General features: G+C 61.8%; 1 protein-coding gene across 1 annotated transcript; it reads right to left on the bottom strand.

Annotated features, from left to right (window-relative positions):
- Nucleotides 1-405: 405 nt before the first annotated feature.
- NUP88 (nucleoporin 88) lies at nucleotides 406-21,094 on the bottom strand. The gene is made up of 17 exons (XM_080827315.1): nucleotides 20,781-21,094; nucleotides 18,419-18,588; nucleotides 17,544-17,669; nucleotides 14,583-14,669; nucleotides 13,296-13,472; nucleotides 9,835-10,021; nucleotides 9,382-9,529; nucleotides 6,296-6,394; nucleotides 4,116-4,206; nucleotides 3,382-3,483; nucleotides 2,862-3,020; nucleotides 2,481-2,606; nucleotides 1,435-1,500; nucleotides 1,255-1,335; nucleotides 1,036-1,162; nucleotides 796-914; nucleotides 406-626 (listed from the first exon to the last, which is right to left on the bottom strand). The coding sequence occupies exons 1-17, from the start codon at nucleotides 21,069-21,071 to the stop codon at nucleotides 563-565; spliced, it is 2,220 nt and encodes a 739-aa protein (XP_080683441.1). The 5' UTR covers nucleotides 21,072-21,094; the 3' UTR covers nucleotides 406-562.
- Nucleotides 21,095-21,365: the final 271 nt, after the last annotated feature.

Genomic DNA, 21,365 nt, shown 5'->3' with positions numbered 1-21,365 from the left:
CCCGCTGGCGTTCCGCGGTGATCGCTCAGCCCCGCCCACCTTCCAGAACTCCCACTGGCAGGTACTAGAGACGGACAGACCCGTGTCCGGCAAGGCTCCTCTCCCGCTGAGGTCCGACCCACCTGGTACCGCGCGTCGGCGGCCCCTGCGCCGGCTCTGAGTGGGCCTCGGGGGTGGACCGTGTGACGGTGCTCGTCGTGTCCTCGACGAGGTGTTGGCATGAAACGGCGGCTGCCTCCCTTCCGTCCCGGGGTTGTGTCTGCCGCTCCTGGACACCGCGGCTGTTGTCTGGCTGGAGCGCGGAGACCGGGCCGGCCCGGGGAGGTGGGCAGTGCACAGCCGCGGTCCCGGAAACCCCTAGGTCCCTGCTGCAACCCTAAGCCTCAGCTTAAATGCAAAGCGCATTCCAACTCCTACATAAAAGCATTTATTCGGTAATTATAAACACGAGCGTGAAAGATACACCAGCAGGGCCGAGTGCGCCGACAAGGTCTCCTCGGGAGTCGGGTGCAGGCCCCCGTGGGAGCCGTGGCCGCGTCCGCCCGTGGGCACCCGCTGTGGCTCAGAAGTTCACGTGGCTGCGGATGGCGTTGATCTGCTTCACCATCTCCCGGATGTGCTCGCCCCTGCGGGACCACACGGTCACTCGGGCCCGCGAGCGGCGAACGCGCCGCTCACACCCGCGCGCAAGGGCTTCAGCGGAGACGCTGGGGCGTGTGGAGGGTCCCGCGCGCTGCCCCGGACCGCTGGGCTCCCGCCGTCCCCCGCCCTCCGGCCGCCCGGCCCGGGACTCACTCCTCCTTCAGCACCGACTGGATGCAGCTGCGCTGGTAGGCGCTGAGGGCCATGGCGGGCTTCTGCGGGCTCGACGCGCGCGCCATCTTGCGCTGCTGGTAGTCCTTCTTCATGGTCACCTGCGGGGGCGGGACGGCCCGGGCTCCGTGCGCTGCGCCGCCGCCGCCGCCGCCGCCGCCGCGCCCGCCCCGCGCCCGCCCCGCGCCCGCCCCGCGCCCGCCCCGCGCCCGCCCCGCGCACCTGCTTGATGGCGCGGCCCAGGTGGCGCAGCTGCTCGGGGATGCGCTGCAGCTCCCGCCGCATGTCGCGCTCGCGGTCGGACAGCACCGGCAGCTGCGCGTGGACGCGGTGCAGCACCGTCTTCATCCTGCGGCGAGGCAGGCGGGCGGCTCAGGCCGCGGCGGGCCCGGCCGGCTCCGGCTCGGCGTCCGCGCCCCGGTGCGCCCCGCGGCCACTGACCTGTTCATGAGATCCTCCTGCTTCTCCTTGGCCTCCTCGTACTTGTCGGCCAGGCGCTCCGCCATCTCCCGCAGGTTCCTCCTGGCGGCACAGACCGAGGGGCTGCGGGCTGCACCCGGCGGCGGAGACGCGGAGACGCGGAGACGCGGAGACGCGGCCGCCCGCCCACCCGGCGCTTACCTCTCCTCGCGGCAGTGGCTGAGGTCCTCCAGCTGCTTCTGCTTCTGGTCGCACAGCAGCCGCACCCTGCGGAGACGAGCACGCGTGGGGGGACGAGCACGCGTGGGGGGGGGGACGAGCACACGTGGGGGGGGGGACGAGCACACGTGGGGGGGGACGAGCACACATGGGGAGGGAGGCGAGAGCGCGTGGGGGGACGAGCACGCGTGGAGGGGGACGAGCACGCGTGGAGGACGGACGAGCACGCGTGGGGGGGACGAGCACGCGTGGGGGGACGAGCACGCGTGGAAGGGGGACGAGCACACGTTGGGGGGACGAGCACGCGTGGGGGGGGCGAGCACGCGTGGGGGGACGAGCACAGGTGGGGGGGGACGAGCACACGTGGGGAGGGAGGCGAGAGCGCGTGGGGGGGACGAGCGCGCGTGGGGGGACGAGCACGCGTGGAGGGGGACGAGCACGCGTGGAGGACGGACGAGCACGCGTGGGGGGGACGAGCACGCGTGGAAGGGGGACGAGCACACGTTGGGGGGACGAGCATGCGTGGGGGGGACGAGCACGCGTGGGGGGACGAGCACAGGTGGGGGGGGACGAGCACACGTGGGGAGGGAGGCGAGAGCGCGTGGGGGGGACGAGCGCGCGTGGGGGGACGAGCACGCGTGGAGGGGGACGAGCACGCGTGGAGGACGGACGAGCACGCGTGGGGGGGACGAGCACGCGTGGAGGGGACGAGCCCGTGTGGGGGGGGGACGAGCCCGCGTGGAGGGGGGACTAGCCCGTGGGGGGGGGACGAGCCCCCGTGGAAGGGTGGACGAGCACGCGTGGGGGGGACGAGCCCGTGTGGTGGGGGACGAGCGCGCGTGGGGGGCAAGCACGCGTGGGGGGGGACGAGCACGCGTGGGGGGGGGACGAGCGCGCGTGGGGGGGACGAGCACGCATGGGGGGGACGAGCACGCGTGGGGGGGCGAGCACACGTGGGGGGGCGCGCGCACGCCTCGCGGGGGCGGGGGCGGGACGGCGCGTGGGCGGCAGGGGTGCGCGGGCCGTACCTGCGCTGGATCTCCTCCTTGGCCAGGTCCTGCTTCAGCACGTACTGCTCCCGGAACACCTGCGTGGCGCGGCTCAGCAGCTGCAGGCACTCCTCCGGGGGCGGCGCCGCGGCCTTGTCCGACCACCTGCCGGCGGCCGCCGTCACCTCCCCTGCTCGCGCCGGGGCTGGACCCCCGTGCCGTGTGTCCTCCCCGGCCGCCCCGCAGCCCCTCTCCCTGCATCTGCCCCCCCCAACCCCGTCTCTCGCTGACGGACCACGCCCGGTTCCCCTCACACCCAGCTGGCAGCACGCGGTGGACGGTGGAGGGGGACAGAGGACGGCCGGGGAGGAGGAACACGGACGGGAACCTGGTAGAGCCCCGACGCCCCGAACCGCGTACTTCAAAAAGGCAGGATTCGCAACGCTCCGTTGCAAAATGCTTCTGATGTGCTTCTCGAAGGAATCCGGGCTCTCCGCCAGGATGCGGAGGGGAGACTCGGCCGCGGCCTCGTCTTCTCGGGTGCACAGCAGGGGCGGAGACGCCGGGTGGACGGTGCTTCTGCAAGACACATGTGACTCAGCGCCGTCTTCCGCGGGTGCATCGGCATGAACCCCACTGGGGCATCTACGCGGAGCTGGGAGAACACGACCAGCCAGAAAACAAGTCTCCAGGGACAGGAGGAGAACGCAGCGCTCTGCCCTGCAGGCCACCCTGGGGGACCCTCCCCCCCTCCCCCTCTCCCCACACCGCCAAGGCACGCGGGCATGGCAGGAGTCTGAACTGACCCGGGCGGGCACCGCACAACCATCCAACACAGGACAGACCGTGTGTCTCCAGCAGGGACCCCGGATCTGCCCCAGCCTGGCCGAGGGCTCCGCCAGCAGAACGACGGAGCGTGTGGGGACGCGAGAGGACTTACAGCAAGGGCCGGATGAGGCACTCGTAGCTGCTGGTGACGCAGACCATCGTGGGCCCCAGGATGTCGGGCACGATCCAGAACCCTCGGATAGGCGCCGGCTGCCTGGAAAGACACGGCCGCAGGGCTGTTGCATGCCTGGACACGCCGCCCCTGCAGGAGCATCGAGCTAGGGATGAGAAGGCCACCCTGCTGAGTCCCGGTCACCTCCCGTCCCCATCCTGCACCCTCTTCTGCGCTCCTTCCCTACGGGCCCAGCTCCTGCACCCACAAGCCCCATCCACGCACCTTCCACAATCCACCCTCCCTCCTGGGGCCCACGAGCATGACGGCAGGACAGTGACGCAGTGACCCCAGGACTGAGCGGGGGTCATTCTCTACCCCTTTGCTCCCCGAACATCCACAGACCAAGTGTCCCTCAGCCAGAAACAGAGCACAGCGCAGTGTGCGACAGACAGACGCAGTCTGTGCCCTCACGGACTCACCTTCAGCAGCGTGCCCCGGAGCGCACAAGGAGGGGGTCCGGCAGACGGGCCCGTGGGAGCCCGCGCTGAAGCCCTGACATGAGCTCGGGGTCACGCGCGAGGACGGAGGGAACGTGGCGGGTGGCCATCAGGCAGGCAGCTTGACCCACAGCCCCTCAGGTCAGCGGTCGTGTCCGCGGGTGGCCCACGTGAATGGCCCACGGTGGCGACGTGAATTCACTGGCCCGTGGGGAGGGGGACACACGGCCTTACCTGCAGGGCAGCGGCTTGGTGCAGAGGATGTGCTCCACGAAGCACTTCTGCTCGACGGCCAGCTCCTGCAGGCTGTCCTTGTCCTCCTCGTCTGCGGGGGAGGGGCCCAGGGACCCGGGTCAGCGACCTGCGCACACAGCGCAGGTGCCTGCCGGACACGGCCAAGTGCTTGTGCCAGAGCCCGGTCTCGTGCGGGCCGCGCCGGCAGAGCGGCTGTGTCCGGGCAGCGGCCTAGACGCAGGCCGGCTCCGCTTCGGCTCCCCAAAATGCGACCCCAGCAGCGCGCGAGCCACCGTGGCATGTCATGCTGCGGGGCGGGGGGAGCGAGAGCCATACACCCACCACCAGAGATTTCAGTCTCCTCGTGAGGGGCGCCTGGGGGGTTCAGTCGGTGCAGCGGCTGCTTCGGCTCAGGTCACGATCCCGGGGTCCTGGGATCGCGCCCTGCGCGGGTGGGGCTCCCTGCTCAGCAGGCGTCCGCTTCCCCTCTCCGTCTGCTGCCCCCTGCTTGTGCGCTCTTGTGCTCTCGCGAATAAGAAATCTTAAGTCTGTTCAGGTCCCAAAAGGATGCCCCACACACGTGAGCAACCACACGAGTCCAGCTGACTGGCCCCCCTCCCTGTCCCCCCACGGTGGACCGTCCGTGTCACGCACTAGCCTGCTCTGTGCGGTCCCCATGCGCGGAGCCACGCGACAGGGAGCCGCAGCTGAGTCGGACCTCACCCCTCCCCAGTGCTGGCAGACGCCCCGTCGGATGGCTGGATCGCTGCCTGCTCGGCGGCGACGGACACCCGGCTGTTGGGCGATCGCGCCAACGCCACTACCAAGAGCGGCTTACTGGCGTGTGTGTGCACACCACGTCACTGTCCGCAAGGCCCGTGCTGACAGCGCTCGCCATAGCCGGTTCGGACTCGCCGTTCTGATGGGCCCGACGTCCAGGGCTGGTGCGGTGTCTCCCTTCTGGGACCAACGCTGCAGAACGCGTCTCCCCGCGCTTACTGGCCGTGCGCGCCTCACTGGCCGAACCATGTCACTCAAACCCCTCGTCCTTCCCTGAATTGGGCTCTTGTCGTCTGTCTGCAGGGCTCCACGAGCCCCTCGTGCTCCAGCTAACAAGTCTGCGACCAGATCCGGTCTGGGCGCTTCCTCCCACCCCACGATGGTCCTTTCGCTCTGTCACAGGGTTTTCTTCTGAGAGTTCTACAGTTTCACTTCTGTCATCCCATCTGAGTCACTGTTATGTCACGGTGTGAGGAAGGGGTCCAATTCCGTCCTGTCGCGGCGACATGCACACGTGTCCCAGCACCGTGGGTCAGGAAGACTGCTGGCCCCACGGAAGCCAACAGGGCTGTCCCCCCGTTCCACCGACCTACACGGGTCTCCTACATCCTCATCGCACCGGGACCGCCACACCTTCTGGGAGAGGCTCTGAGGTTGGCAAGTGTGGGTTCTTCAACTGGACTCTTGTTTTTCAAGACCGTTTTGGCTATTCTCGGGCCCTGGGATTCCAAATGAGTTTTTGGATCAGCTTCTCAATTTCTGCCAATTCAGACCTGGATGGCACGGGGTCTGCACACAGACTTAGGAGTGTTGCCACTTAAAAGTACTAAGTTTTCTGATCCATGAACATGGGATATTTTTTTTAAAGCTTACTTCTTTCAGCAACATTTTGTCGTTTTACGCTTATACTCTCACTTCTGTTAAATTCATTCTCAAGGATTCTCTTCTGAAGCTAGTACAAATGGGACTGTGTTACTCTCCTTTGGATTATTCGCTACTAGTGCACAGAAACACAACAGGTGTCTGCAGCCGCAAGCCCTCGGAAACCATCAGTACAAACGCCCTGTAACGGGTCCCCTAGGTTAACCGCATAGAAGACCACGGTGTCAGAAGGGAGAATTGTGGCTCTGCCTTCCCAACCTTGAAGGCTTTGTTTCCTTGGCTCCTTTCCTTGCCTGCCCGCTCGACAACGACACTGAACACAGGGGCCAGAGCTGCAGCTCTTATGGGAAAGCGTGGGAGGCAGAACCCGTCACCCACCAGCCCAGACGTCCAGCGGAGGACTCCTGATTTGGAACCAAGTGCCGGACACTCAGTGCACTGAGCCGCCCAGGTGCCCCGACTCCAAACTACTTTCAGATAGAATCCCGGAAACACACTGCAAAGTACAGAAAACTCACCTGACCCAAGAAATTTGTGAAGTTTATGAATCCAAGTGAGCCCAACACTGTGCACGCCGGCCTCGTGAGTGCAGTGGTATCTTGAGGGACACTTGGGATCTGCAAATGGAACCACGAATGATACGACAGCAGCCGTCAGAGTACAGACAGTTGCCCCAGCAGCCGACAAGCACAGCAGGGGACAGAAGTGACAGCCTGCAGGACTGTCACACTACTGTGTCAGGGGTTTTGAAACTTGAAGATCTGAATTCAGTTTTCAAATATATTTTAGGTATTTTTAAAATAAATAAAAGTCGTATTTTTCAACCAAAGAGTTCACCAACACGTATACACGTGCTTTCTGTCCCTGCTGTGTATTTATTTACCGCTCTTCAAAAGAAAACGGAGTGGCCCTGCAGGAACGCCTGTGCCCGCACGTGTCCCTCCACCAAGCTACTGTGGCCAGGGCACAGGGCACAGCGCGTGGGGACGACTGCGAAGCCAGCAGCCCTGTCACCACGCGTCCAGGCAGGTGTCGGCTGTCCCTTCTTAATAATGTCAGCTTGTGGGTGATTTTACGTTTAGTTTAAGCTTGAATTCTTTTTTCTTCCTTAAGTTTACTCCCAACAGGGGGCTTGAACTCATGACCCTGAGATCCAGAGTCACTCGCTCTTCCAGCTGAGCCGGCCGGGTGCCCCAAGTGTATGCTGTTTTGGGTTTTCTTGTTGTTGTTGTTGTTGTTTTTTATACAATTCTTGTCTGACAATGCTTTATGTTTACTTTTTTTTTCCTTTATTTTTTTAAGAAAAGATTTGTTTTAGGGAGCATGTGTGCACGCCTGTGAGAGAGCTGGGGGTGGGGAGACTCTCAAGCAGACCACCCACTGAGCATAGAGCCCAACGTGGGGCTCAAAGTCATGACCCCGCGATCCCCACCTCAACTGACATCAAGAGTCGGACGTGACCGACCAAGACACCCAGAGAATGCTTCATATTTACACGAGGAAGTACGAGGATCTGCTCGCAGTTTCGATGAAATCTCCTATACTTCTGAGCCCTAGTACCAGGGAGACCAGCTGATGCTAAAACACGAGTTCCCGAATATTTACGAATAATTATCCCTGCGACTCTGTACTTTCAAAACGTTAAACAACTAAAACAAGATACAGAATAATTTACACGCTAAAGCTGATTTAAGATGCAAGTGTCGAGGGGCACTGGTTGGCTCAGAGGAGTGCGCAACTCAATCTTGGGGTCGTGAGTTCAAGCCCCATGTTGGGTGTAAAGATTACTTAAAAATAAAATCTTAAAAGCAAAAAAGTTCGGGGGGCGCCTGGGTGGCTCAGTGGGTTGAACCTCTGCCTTCGGCTCAGGTCGTGATCTCGGAGTCCTGGGATCAAGCCCCGCATTGGGCTCTCTGCTCAGCAGGGAGCCTACTTCCCTCCCTCTCGCCTCTCTGCCTACTATCTCTGTCAAATAAATAAATAAAATCTTAAAAAAAAAAAAAATTTCAGGGCACTGGCTGGTTCAGTCGATAGAGCGTGTGACTCTCGCATCAGGGGCATGAGTTCAAGCGCCACGTCAGGCATGTAGCCTACTTGATGAAGAAAAAAGAGGCAGCTGTCCCCCATAAGCCCCGAATGAAAACCTCCTTCTGTCTGACAACCCTTCTCACTGTTGACTTCACGGTAAGTAAATGCTACAAAGCGAATGTTAACATTTTTGTCCTATTTTATATGTTGGGCTTCTGCACAACTCCCTCTCCAAATAGCATTAGGCTGCTACAAAGTTTTAAAAACCCTAGTCTGTGGCAGTCTCCTGTCTGAACAATAAAATACTAAAAAGTTTCTCTTCAACTGCCCAAACCTGAGACTTTATCTTAGGCTCAAATCATCTCATTAGGTCTATGGTTTCCAACGGCTTTTCAAAACGTGTCCGCACCGAAGTCAACAGGAAAACCTCAGTGCTGGGAAGGAACCAGTAATGTGTCACGGAAGAGGCAACATCCGTCACTGAGCGGGAATCTGCCAACACCCCACTATTCGGTGGCCACTCACTCAGTCATTAAAAATCTGGGTACATTTCGGTGACCGTGACGTACCCTGAGTACGAACATGAATGAGTCAAAAACTTCCAAGTCAGACAACACATGACATATCAGCTCTCGGAAAAACCAAGACAAAATTGCCTCCGTCTAAGATCTCCCAGAGCCCTGATCTCTCCGCAAGGAACCAAGGAGCGTGTGTCCCTTACCTCACCGGGTCCCGGTGTCCTCATCTCTAAATTCTGACCCCTACTGCTTGGACCGTCTAGTCAGACGCGCTCAGTGGGCTCCCCAGGCTGCTCTACTGCGCGGGAGCCCCGAGGCCTGAACGCGCACCGTCCGCTCCGCGGAGCTGGACCGGAGCCGGCGGCTCCAGGGCCGGCGAACAGTAGCTCCTGTCCCCGCCCGGGCCCGGGAAGCCTGGAGGAGACTCCGGGGAGCGGTGGAGGGACAGCGGGACGGCAGGGACCAGTGTCCGGGGGCTTCCCCGGTCATCCGGGTCTCCCCGACCGTCTCAGAGGAGAAGACGGAGCTGGAGGGGCTGACGGGAGGCCGGCTCGCGTCACAGCTGTCCCCCACCCAGCGGGAGCCCGGCTCGTTCGGCTCAGCCCTCGGCGCCCCGACGGCACCGGCTTCCGGGGGCTTGGCAGTCGCTGCGGGACCTCCACAGACGGTGCAGAGAAGCCGGGAAGACCTGGTACCAGCCCGGGTCAGTTCAGAGAAAAAGGTAAAAGCACCGCGTTCACCCGGTCTGGGAGCAACGAGATACTGCGAAGCGTCTGGAAGCGCAACAGGCTTTAAAGTCATAGCATCTCAGCGGCCTGTTGTGACATTTAACATTTACTAAGGTCTGCGTAGATTTCAGATTTGAATCGTGACATGAGCTTTCAACTGGACCAGGACAATTCCCCGCTCGGTCTGGACGGCTCCAGACGGCAGCCTGGCTGAGAACCTTGGGAGCCCGCCCGGCCTCTCTTGGCCCCGGAGGGCACTCAGGGCTCGTTGGGCCTCCACACGCCCCGGAGCGGCCTGGCCCCGGCCCCGTACATGTAGGACCCCGTTACCTCTGTGCAGTCTGATGGGACAAGAGAAGTCAGAATCGAAGGGGTCGTCGTCCCCGGCGGCGAGCGTCAGGGCGAGCTCCAGCTCCACGCACTCGAACACGTACAGAGACGGGACGAGGTCGGCCCTGGAGTCCCAGGACTTCTCTGACTGTGGAAGCAGCAACGCCTGAGTCTGCCCCGCCCAACAGCACCCCCGCCCTCACCTTCCGACCAGAGCAGACCACAGGACAGAATGGCCTCTCGTTTCCCAGAGATGCAAACTAAGTTCCGAAGAGCCCAGTTGGGGGCTGCCCGGCTCCCTGCGTCTGTCACTGGAGGCCACACCTCGGGACGGGCCAGCCAGGGAAGCCGCGTCCCCGCGCCGAGATGCAGAGCCCGCCTGCTCTGGGCCTTCGCCCCGCCCGGGATGCCTCCCCCGGCAACTCCCCACCCTAACCCCGGCGCCCAACTCACTGTCTGGTCGTCCTCCTCCTCCCCCTCAAGCACGACGCAGTGGTACAGCACTCCAGACTCGGTGGCGATCACCAGGATGTTGGGGACGCAGGGCAGGCACAGGATGGCGCACGCGTCGTAGCCGTAGTTGTCTTCCGCTGCGGGGTGCATGGGCAGCGGGCCCAGTAGCTTCCCCACACCCCCGGCGCTGCGGGAACAGGGACACACGCTGGCGGGCGTCCGCAGAGGGAACCATGCCACTCCCAGCCCGGCTTGGACCGAGGTGCTGCGGCCGGTGCACCCCGCCCCGCCCGTCCCCGAGCTCGGCACCTGGCTCTCCCGGCTCGGCTCTCCACCCGGTGCTTCTCAACCAGAGACGTCTGCGCCCGAGGGACAGGAACAATGTCTGAAGACATTTCTGGTTGTCACGGGGGCAGGGGTGCTTACCGGTGCGTGGGGGGGGCAGAGGGTGCGTGGGGGGGCAGAGGGTGCCGGTCAGCTCAAACATCCCAGTGCGGAGGCTGACAAACTGGGCCCCAATCTAGGCCCCTTTCCCTCATGGCGCCGACGGTCTACTGACCGCCCGCTGCCGTCGGCCCCAGGGAGACCCTCGCTGCCAAACCCACAGCCGCTTCCTGCGGCCACTCAGCATCCCCCGCCCCCAACACCTACACTTGGTCCCCTCCCTTGCTCCGGCCTTCTCCAACACAGTCCCCTGAGGACCGGCGCTCCCCGGATTCTGTCGCAAGCCCCGCTCCCTCCCGCTCCACACATGCACAAGAGCACACTGGGCTACACCTGCTTCTAACTATGGCCCGGATTCTGCACTTTCCCGGGGAACGCAACGGCTCTCTGGGGCTTCGGACACAGTGTTTCCGTGGAGACGCCGTCACTGAGAGCTGGGGGACACCCCGAGGGACAGACGTTCAGCTGGGGAAGCAGATGTGTAGCAAGAGCTACCATATGTGGGCCGAGTGTGATAACACGGGGCCTCAGAGCACGAAAGGAACGCGGGGACAGACGGTGAAGGAAGGCGGCGCCTGCGTGGCTCGGCGGGGTTGAGCGTCCAACTCTGCATTTGGCGCAGGTCATGATCTCAGGCTCATGAGACCGAGCCCCACACGGGGCTCCACGCTCAGTGCCCAGCCTGCTTAGTCTCCCCTTCCCGCTGCCCCTGCCGCAATTGCTCTCTCCCTCTCTACGATAAACATTTTCTCCTAAGACTTTATCCACGTATTTGAGAGCACGGGGAGCGGCAGCAGAGGCAGAAGGAGAGGCAGGCTCCCCGCTGAGCAGCGAGCCTGATGCGGGACTTGATCCCAGGACCCCAAGATCACAAACTGAGCCGAAGGCAGACACGTAACGCAGCCATCGGACGTCCCCAAGTAAATCTTAAAAACAGACAAATCAACCCAAGTAAGATGAGAAGGGGGTCAGGAATAAATGAGATCAATGGAGAAGTGGGTATTCCGGGAGGAGGCTGTGACCGCCGCAAGGAGCAGCTCTAGAAAGTTCTGAAAGCACAGATGTCAAGTGCCCACGGGAAGGAGACTGCGTAGCGGGGACAGGAGCGGTCTGTGCCGTCCGAACCCCAGGAGGGAGGCCCAGGACCGGCGGATGTGGGCGGTCTCGGGGGCGACGCTCAAGGCTTGGAGGTGCGCTTCCGCAGGAGGAATGGGACAGTCGCGAGGGCAGGACGTGGAGGGAGAACCGGGACTCGGGGCCGCTGGCGGAAGGGGAGGGGCTCTGCGCAGAAGACACGGAGGGTCCAGAGCCAGAACGAGGGGATGGAGAGAAGGGGGTTCACACTCCAGGAATTTTCAGGGTAAAATCAAGAGAATTTGGGACTGGCCTAGACTGGATAAGAGCACGCAGAAGGCGTCCTGCTGGGCGGCGACAGGCTAACAGTGTCGGCACAGAACCCCCCAGACGGGGTCCTGTGTGGAGGCCGGAGCACGTTCGGGTCACGGAGAACCCGACGGGAGCGAGTCCTCACAGCCCCGCACCCGGCGAGCTCTCCGCCTCTGTCACCCTCGTGGCTCCGCTCCCCCTCCTCTCGCTCCGGGGTCACTTCCACGGTGTCTACCAGCGGATGCCCCCAGTCAAACTCCCGTGTTAGCAGCGACCCGGTGTCGCAGGCCGACCGGGCCCCCGCACCCCTGCAACGGCACCCGCGACGCCCCACGCGGGTCTGCCGCCGCTACCACCTGTTGAGCCCACTCAGGACTGAAGCGCAACGTTCAGCCTCTGGCCGGAGGCCTTTCTGGTTACAAACCCGCCCCCAATTATCCCCCCTTGACTCGCCCATCCTGACACGGGAGACTCCCGTCTTCAGCTCCAGCGTCTGCCTCTTCTCCCCAGGCCTGCGTTTCCAGCTGTCCAAGGAGCGCTCCCACGTTCCCGTCCCACACGCGGCCGGACAAGCCCTTGGTACCAGCGCCGCCCACCGCCCCATTAGCCGCCCCTGCGGACCACGGCACTCGCGTGAGCGGCTCGCCCCTCGCCCAGCCAGCAGCCAGGTCTCCCGGACCCTTCCTCTGTGCCGTCTACCGTGGGCACCTCTCCCCGCGTCCAAACGGCGCAGTCCGAGTCCTGCAGGCAGTCAGCACCGTGTGCAACAGCGCCTTCGAACGTCTCTCTGCCCCCGGGTGTCCCTTACCAACCACCTTACCCTCCTGTTAAGAAGCCATCGCCAGCTTCCCACGGCCCTACTCCTATATAGGAAAGACCCACGTTCCTTTTCTTAAGAATTTTTTTTTTTAAGATTTTATTTAACTGACACAGAGATCACGAGTAGGCAGAGCAGCAGAGAGAGGGGGGGAAGCAGGCTCCCCACTGAGCAGAGAGCCCGATGCAGGGCTCGATCCCAGGACCCTGGGATCATTACCCGAGCCGAAGGCAGACGCTTAACTTAAGACTGAGTGGCCCAGGCGCCCCGACCCCACGTTCCTTAACCGGGTGTCCAACTCCACCAGATTTTCCTGGGCAGATACTTCCAGCTCTGTCACCTGATGCCACGTCCCTGGAACCCCTGCTCCTGCCACAAATGTCCCAACACTGGGCCGTGACTGACACGTGCACATGCTTTCATACTCCCCGGGGTGCCCCTCCCCGGCCCTTAGGGAATCCCGCATTAGAAACACGCCCTCTCCACGAGAACGTCCCTCCCTCCTCCGGTGCGACCCTTCTCTCCCTCCTCTGAGTCTCACTGTCACTGTGCCACTAGCGCGGTCTGGGTACAACCGGAATGTTCTACACCAGACTGCCGCGTCTGCCCTTCCCCTCGGCGCCTCGCTCGCCGGCGTCACCTTGTTCACCGCACGTCTGCGGCTGACGGCGAGGAAGTCAGAGGCCAAACGCTCGGAACCAGTCCCTCACGGAAACACGGAAACCGAGCCCTATAGGGCTCCCGCGGCCCGAAAACCGCGGCGCCCAGATCCCTCGGGGGCAGCCGTGCTCCGGGCCGCGGCGCCCCTACTCACCTGTGCGCCAGGCTGATGTAGGTGAGGAAGGTCTCCCCGTTCTCACACAGGATGTACAGCGGGTGCGCCACGACCTCGCCCTCGCCCTTCTGCGCGAACACGCTCCTCGGGACGGCGCACGGCGGCCCGAAGTCGAACGCGACGGCGGTCTCCCCCAGGGACGCCGAATACGCCCTCCTGCAGAGACAGCGAAGACCAGCCTGTCAGAAACACCCCGCAGCAGCAGGGAGCGGGGAAGGAATTTGCGTTCGGTGACGAAGGGAAAGAAAGAAAAAGAAAGAAAACCCCCCACGCCCAGATGACAGAAGCACCGGCTCCAGCGAGGCTCCAGCTCCAGCAGCTGAGACCCGCAGACGCGCACGAACCAGAGACCAAGAAACCTGGAAAAGCCGCCGAGAATGGCACAGGTTCCTGCCACACGTCTGGGAATCTGACAGCCCCGCCTGCTCGTGACAGCGACGCCCGAGACCCAAGAAGGGAGCACACAGCACAGCGTCAGCACAGGATGTCATGAAGGAAGTGAAGGGGAGGGACCGCGCCGACCGAGCGGCCTGTGGCGGACCCCGAGCGGCTACGATCTGAGCACAGAGCCGGAGGACGGGCGGCAGCACGGGCTGCGTGAGAACGAGGGCTGAAGCGGCCGAAGTGGCTGGGCCCGGAGCCGGGGCACAGGGAGGGAGAGGAGTGGTGGAGGGGCAAGCAGGGGACGCCTGCTGGAAATCGGCAGGGTGGGGCAGCAGGGACGCACCGCCACCTGCTTTATACCCCAAGTGTCCCCCCGGCTGCTGTGGGAGGAGACACAACGGGAGACCACGAGACATTTCATTTTCTTCTTAATATTTTCCCACACGCATTCCCGATTTCCTACAGAAAATACATACAACCTTAGTAATTACGACAGACAAATGATAAGACACGCTGTCTTTGGGGGTGCCTGGGGAGCTCAGTCATTAAGCGTCTGCCTTAGGCTCGGGTCATGACCCCGGGCTCCTGCTCAGTGGGGAGCCTGCTTCTCCCTCTCCCTTTGCTGCTTCCCCTGCCCCGGCTCTGTGTCAAATAAATAAAATCTTCAAAAAAAAAAAAAAGGCACCCCGTCTCTGTATTTTGAAGGTTAGTGTAACTGCTCATCCAAGAAGACCGCAGCTCCACACAAGGCTCCGAACACAGGTGTTTTCTCACCACCGAGAGCGTGCTGGTCAGCGACGGAAAACCTTGAGTGTCTGTTAAAAACACATCTGTAATCCCAATAAACTAAAAAACCGTTTCCGGACACAAAGAACAACTTACCCTTTATTGAGTATCAGGCTTTCCTCCTCCGCCTCTGAAAGCACGATGACCCTGGCGGGGGTCTGGGGCTCGCGCAGAGAGTAGACCCTAGGAGCGGAGGGGGAGAGAGCCGCACTCAGAGCTCTGCCATCCGGAGTCCGCCCTCGGCCGGGCGGGTCGCCGCTTCATTGCCGCCCGCCGGGCTCGGGACCGTGTCTCCGCCCAAGCGGCGCGCTGCACCTGCTCTCCGACGACGGCACCTCCAGAAACTCTCCCCGCCAACACGAAGTCCCTCCTGGCATCCTGCAGGCCGTCACGCCCCCGCTCTCCCATCCTGAGGCCCTGGGCGCACGCCCACCACCCAGGCGCCGCCGGCCCGCCCCGAGCGGCGCAGCTCCCCCGCGCCGCCCGCCCCTGCCTGGCGCACACGAGCCTTGTCAGAGGAGCTGCCACCTGCGTGGCAGCCCCGGGCCACGGGGAGGGACGCTGCGCCCCAGTCTATGCACACTGCCCTTACATAAAGACGCAACATCACGTCACCCCTATTTTCCCAAAGGGAAGTATAAAACGGGAAAAATTCTTTCTTACCAACATCATTTGAATTTAAAATAACATAAACTTTCACAGTGCGTGGCTAAGGTGCGGAGAACTATCAAAAGGCCAGTATCGTTGTTAGCAACCCGGCACCACCTACAAACTCTCACCGAGTTAATCACTCACCTCGACAACCCTGAACTTTGTTTGTTCCATTACCAGTTAAATGCCTTAAGAGAAGTTCCTCATGAAAACGTGATCCAACAGAACACACGCACTGCGGTCTCCCTGCACGTAAGCAGCGCTGACTTCAAATCAAATGTGCCTGGCGGACGGGACGCGCTGTGGTGGGGGGAGTGGGGGCCCGGGGTGGGTGGGGAGATCTTGGTGCCCGGAAACTGTCAACAGGGTCCAAAGCTTAGGATACATAGTGACTACCCGTATGTATTTTTTTGTTTGTTTCTTTAGAGAGTAGGAGAAAGGGACAGAGAGATGGAGAGAGAGAACCTCAAGCCGACTCCGCACTGACCACAGAGCCTGACGCGGGGCTCAATCTCAGGACCCTGAGGTCACAACCAGAGCTGAAATCAAGAGTCGGACGCTCAACCAACCGAGCCCCCCCAGGCTCCCCATGTTTAAAAAAGAACCTTCAACAGCTGAGACCAGGTACGCCTCCTCTCAAGCTTGACTCCAGGAAGGTCTGGGCCAGTGCCCTCTCCCACCGCCCAGTTTCCCAGGGGAGGAAAAGACGAACAAGGGGGCGGGGGGCGCCTGGGGGCTCAGTCGGTGCAGCATCTGCCTCCGGCTCAGGTCATGATCCCGGGATCCTGGGATCGAGTCCTGTATCGGGATCAAGTTCTGCACCAGGCTCCCTGCTCAGCAGGGCGACAGCTTCTCCCTCTCCCTCTGCCACTCCCCGGGCTTGTGCTCTCCTTCACTGACAAATAAAATCTTTTTAAAAAGACAGACATGCAGAAAGACCAAGAGAGGGGCAGCAGGAGTCCTTCCTCGGACACTGCAACCTCTGTGGCGGGAGGGTGTCCAGCTCCCAACCAGATGGGCGGGGAGGGAGACGCTCCACCAGATTCAAGGGGGCCTGTAATGCGGGCAGACGGGCTCTCACGTCCTCGCAGAATCCAGATGTGCTGCAGGAGGCTGCAGGCCCCCAGGTAAGGAAGCCCTGAGTGAACCGGACAGGCCACGGCCTAGGGTTGGGGGCTTGTGAATGCTACACAGTATCCACCACTCACACATCACACATCAGGAGGTGGGCTGGAGCAGTGTGAGAAAGGACTGTGGGACCAATGCCCAGGTCCCTGGGGCCGTTGGAGGGCAGAGCAGTCACCCTCCAGGACAGCAGGGCGGTCACCACGATACCACAGGAAAGACCGCAATGGCGGCACGAGTGCGAGGACCCTCGCTCCCCAGAGAGGCCCCAGGCCCGACCGCGGACAGAGCCAGTGGGAGACAGTGCTCCTCAGTGACGAGCAGCCCCTGAAGTGACACACAACGTTTGTACAGGGGAGCCGTGTCAATGGAGGCCACCAGCAGCAGATGGGACCAGATGACCCGGGAATCAGGGTCAGGCCCACCGCCTGCCAGCCAGCCAGGCTCAGCTCCCTTCACCCCCGAGGAGTGAGAGCCTGAGGAAGCAGGAGGCAGCCCCCCCCCAACCCGCACATCACCCCGCCTCAAAGTGCGGGGACAGAAACAAGAGCCAGACCAGGTCATGCCCTCTGCACAAGTGTCCCCTCCCCTGAGGTCTGGCCTGTGCAACGGGCCAGGACCCAGAGCTGGTATGGACTGGACATCAGAGCTCTGAACTGGATACACCGAACTGAACAGCTGAAAGTAACCAGACATCGATGAGATCTGTGTAAGAGGCCCGCAAGGGGTCAACAGTCAGCGGGAAAGGAAGAGCTCACAGACCACGGTTAAAAGTGGTGAGGAGGGAAGACAAGCTGTCTGCACCTCAGCTGAGTCCCAATATAGGTTTTACATAAGGCAGATCCCGAAAGCTAACTACACAAATATCACAGAATTCTCTGTAGGATTAGGGTCTTTAATCATAGGGTTCAAAACTTGTCAGATCAAACCAGCTCGTTTTACGGAGCTGGAAACTGAGCTCCTCTCAAGTTTAAGATCTCCAAGACACAGTGGCGTGTTAGGACGAGAATTTCTTCTCCGCCACGGGGCATCACCTCCAGCAGAGCGCCACAAGAGGGGTTAGGGTTAGGCTCCTGGGCAGGTTAGCGAAGGAGTGACAAGGCGGGAGGCCTGGCTGGGTGGATAAGCAGTAAGTAAAGCCTCGAAGTTAGTGCAGTCGGACAGCCCACTGGGCCCGAGTGCCGAGAGCAGCCTGAGACAGGTGCTGCGACAGCCGGTGACCCGCCTGGGGGCACACCGGCCGTCCCGGCGTGAAGCTACAGAGATGGAAAGACAGCGCACCTTATCACGTTGTCTGACGTCAAGAGCACGACGTGGGGGTCCAGCAGCTCACTGGGGTACCAGGCGGCATGCTTCAGCGTCAGAGACGGAGAGCTGGTGAAAAATCTCTCAGCGACGGGCGTGGTACTGAAATGAAGACGGTAGTTTGTCCAAAACTTTCTGCAGAATGTGGACCAAAGACCTTCTACAGGAAAACCTATTTTAACGCTCTGCTCTCGTTCCCTTCGCCATCTCTCTTCCTCTCCCATCTTGCCGAGAAGAGCACTCGAAGCCCCCATTCAGTCAGCACGAGTGAGGACCCACATGGAACCACTTTCTGAACAGAGCTTCACACCAGCCCTCACAAGGGACTCCACATACACTAACTGCTGGGATCGCTTTACTGGCCTGAAGAGAACCAAACATGATGCTCCAACTGCGGAAACGGGGAAACGGACTTTTTCTTCTTTTTTTTTCAGAAACAATTTTAGAAAGGGAACGTTTTAAGGAAACGCTGCAGAACTAAAGGCGGTTTCCATCTTACGCTCGTCAACAGATCTTTCAGGCTCTGGCTTTTCCGCATTGTTGAAAAGATACAAAAATTAAACTTAGCTAAATTAAACTGACTCATACATAGTAACTGCTTTTCAAAAATTATCTTATTTCTACGCACACGAACGAGCTGAACTCCGGTGAGCCGGCTATGAGCCGTCAGGCAGAAGGGCAGGCTCGCGGGCAGGCGCGGATCACATCAGCAGGAAGCCCGGGTGCAGCCCGGCTGGCGGCCTGTGCCGCTGGATCCGAGGCCCAGACAATGTAGCTTGCGAACCAAGGGGCCTGAGCCACTGTCCGCGTGTGTTCCAAACCGACAAATGATAAATGGAAATTCAACTTACCTGCAGTTCACTGTTGATTTTCCACCTTCAAATTCAGAATTCTTCCCCCATCTCTTAGGCAGTTCTAACACCATAAGTCCTCTGATTCCCACAAGCGCTATGTGATGCTGCGTTGGACTTAACAGGACTTGGTAGACTTCAAACAGAGGCGGATTTATGCAGAGCAATCTCTGGGAAACAAAGCAAACCGGTCACAGTTCATGTCGCAGTAAGTACGCGGTAAGTCCTAGAAAGCACGACTGACCCGGTGTAGTTTGGTCGGGCACCCGAGGCAGGTGCTGCTTTCCTCGCTGGGAACCGCAGAGCAGTGACACCTTCCGGGTAAGCGTTCACACCTGGGCTAGGAACTCACTGGAGATTTTTAACCGCTGAGATCGGGACGTAACATAAACTGCACCAGACTTCCCTCCCTTGAAAAACAAACACTACACATCAATTGCCTTTTTATGACCAAACTCCAGCCTGCCCCGGACAGTCTCTATGCCCGCTCAGGTCAGCCTGTGTCCGCGAAGCCACCAGGCTCTGTCAGCCTCTGCGTCTCTTGACAGCTCTTCCTTCTCCTTCTGCGGCGGCTGTCACGGTCCAGGAGACCTCCCGACACATTACCCCGATCTTCCAGCCGGGGGTACGTGCGTCTCCCCTGCGCTCTGGATGACTGTCACGGGTCTTGTCAGCCTGCATTGTGGTCACCCCGACCATCCTGCACAGCTAACTGAATTCCTGACACTGTGTCCTTCCTTGCGTACCCTTGGCACAATGCATGGCATAAAGCCGGCTCCAGGTTTCAGCGGAGCAAGAAGTGAACTCAGAGTGTTCATAATTGGCGGCTGCTGTTCTGTATCAGGAACGGGACCGGGACAGAAAAGCTTCAAGAGCTTGCGCGGCTGGACCCGCACGGCTGAATCACAGAGCCACGGCATTTTCGGGGGTTCTCAAAGCTGCTTGTCCCAGTGTCACCAGCCCTCACAACAACGCACTTCCTCTGAGCAGCATGCCCTGCTGCTTCTCTCCTGACCACCCACACTCCCATCTTCTGTCCTTTCTGCTTCCACTCATAAATCAGGAGACGCCAACATATCACTCACGCTCCCGTAAGGAGAAACCCGCAGCCAGGATCTTTCCACACAAGACCGCTCTGCACACAACCAGCGCTCTACCGCCTGTCTCCTTGCTGTGGTTGAGCGGCCCTTCGCCAAGTCCAGCCAAGCGCGTGTGTCTCCCCGTTGGTGGTCCTTGCTGACCCCACCATCTTCCTGTCTGATCGAGTCCATCTCAAACTGAACAGAGGCCACTGCTCTTGGGCTATATTTACCCTCCGAACACCTGAGATCACACACGACGATTACAAACTTAGGGGGTTTTGCTTTACTTTGTTTCTGAAGTCACTATTCTCCTTCCGTCAACGTTTAAATCTGCAACTCACGCTGAGCCGCTTTCTTGCCGGCGAGATTCTGGAAGGCTGAGAGCCACTCAGTCCTCAGTTTCCTGAGCGCCACCCACTCCAGGCAGCCTGTGAGGGACGGGGATGCGAAAGCAAGACCGACAGGCACAACCCCGCCCGGTGGCCATGGAGTAGGAAAGAGGGACAGCGAGCACCACGGACTTAATCAGGGCCGCCGAGCAACTCCGATCACTCCCGCGAACAGAAATTTTACAGGAACAGACGGTTATCTTGGGACCTGTCTTCAGAACCGCAGAAACACTCCCCGCACCTAGATAAAACCCACGCATTTCTCCCCGACAGGCACCGGGCAGGGGCCCACGACAGAAGGCACGACTCAGAACGGGCGACACCTCTGCTCTGTTTTTCAGTCTTTAAAAGACCCGCACCCGTGTACCACGAACGACCGTCCCCTCCGGCCAGCGCTGGGCCGCAGGAAGCCCGGCCTGCCGCTGCCCGCGTACACGTGCTCGCGCTCACCCAGACCCCGCGCAGCTCCCGCCCGACCCTGCGGCGGCTCATCCTCCAGCGGGGGGAGGAAGCAGGACCGGGGACCCCTCCTCCACGTCGGCACGAAACCGCGAGCGGCCGCTTCCACACCTACCCCGACTCGCGCCCCCAGCGACCGCGGCAGGAGGTCGGGTCGGTCCCCGCGACCTCGCGGGTGTCGCCCCACGAAAGCGGAGTCTCGGACCCAGCCCGCCGCGCTCGCCTGCTCGGTTTCCCTTCGGAGCACCTGCACGCGGCTCCCCGGCCGCGCCCCGGCCCGGGCCCCCGAGAGCACGCGGGCGTCCGCAAGCCTCCGCCGGGGAACGGAGCCCGGCCACGAGAGACGACCAGGCGGCCGCGCCGAAGCGGAGGGGGGCCGCGAGGAGAGCCGGCGGCGCCGCGCCCCCGCGCAGCACGCCCGGCCCGACCCACCTGGTACCGGGACAGGGACGGCTCGTCGCCCGCGCCGCCGCCGCCCCGCAGGCGCACCACCAGGAACGAGCCGCCGTCGCCGTCCCACAGGAAGAGCTCTCCGCCCAGCCCCACGACCAGGCCCCTCGTCAGCGGCGGCGGCGGCGCGGACGGCGACGGGCACGCCGGCTTCTCAGCCTCGCCGGGGCTCTGGCTCTTCAGCCCCTCGCGGAGCCGCAGGAACACGACGTGGTTGGGAAGCCAGGACTGCCACGGCTCCGCGTCGCCCGCGGGACCCTCCGCCGCTGCCATCTTCACCCGAGTGCGCGCGTCGCCCCCGTGACGCCGCGCGCCGCCGAGCGCAGCCAACCCGCGGCCCGCCGGCGCTCTCCGGCCAATCAGCGAGCGGGCAGCCGGGGCACGCGGGCCTCGGGGGCGGGGCGAAGGGGAGGGCCGGCCGGCAGCTCTCCGGCCAATCAGCGAGCGCGCAGCCCGGGCACGCGGGTCTCGGGGGCGGGGCGAAGGGGGGCCCAGCCGTCAGGCGGGGCCATCGCTGAAGGAAGGCCAGCCCCCGGGGACAGCCTGAGAACGGCGTCTGGCCGCTGC

Source organism: Martes martes (assembly GCF_963455335.1).
Source record: "Martes martes genome assembly, chromosome: 16".
Taxonomy (NCBI): domain Eukaryota; kingdom Metazoa; phylum Chordata; class Mammalia; order Carnivora; family Mustelidae; genus Martes; species Martes martes.
Note: the sequence above shows the minus strand (reverse complement) of the source record. Positions and strands in the feature narration are given on the sequence as shown.

Coding starts and splice junctions, on each gene's coding strand:
- NUP88 (XM_080827315.1), bottom strand. CDS start 21,071: ATGGCAGCGGCGGAGGGTCCCGCGGGCGACGCGGAGCCGTGGCAGTCC. Junction 10,022..13,295: donor TACATCAGCCTGGCGCACAG/GTGAGTAGGGGC, acceptor CTGTTCCCGCAG/CGCCGGGGGTGTGGGGAAGC. Junction 6,395..9,381: donor TCCCATCAGACTGCACAGAG/GTAACGGGGTCC, acceptor TTCCATTTGCAG/ATCCCAAGTGTCCCTCAAGA.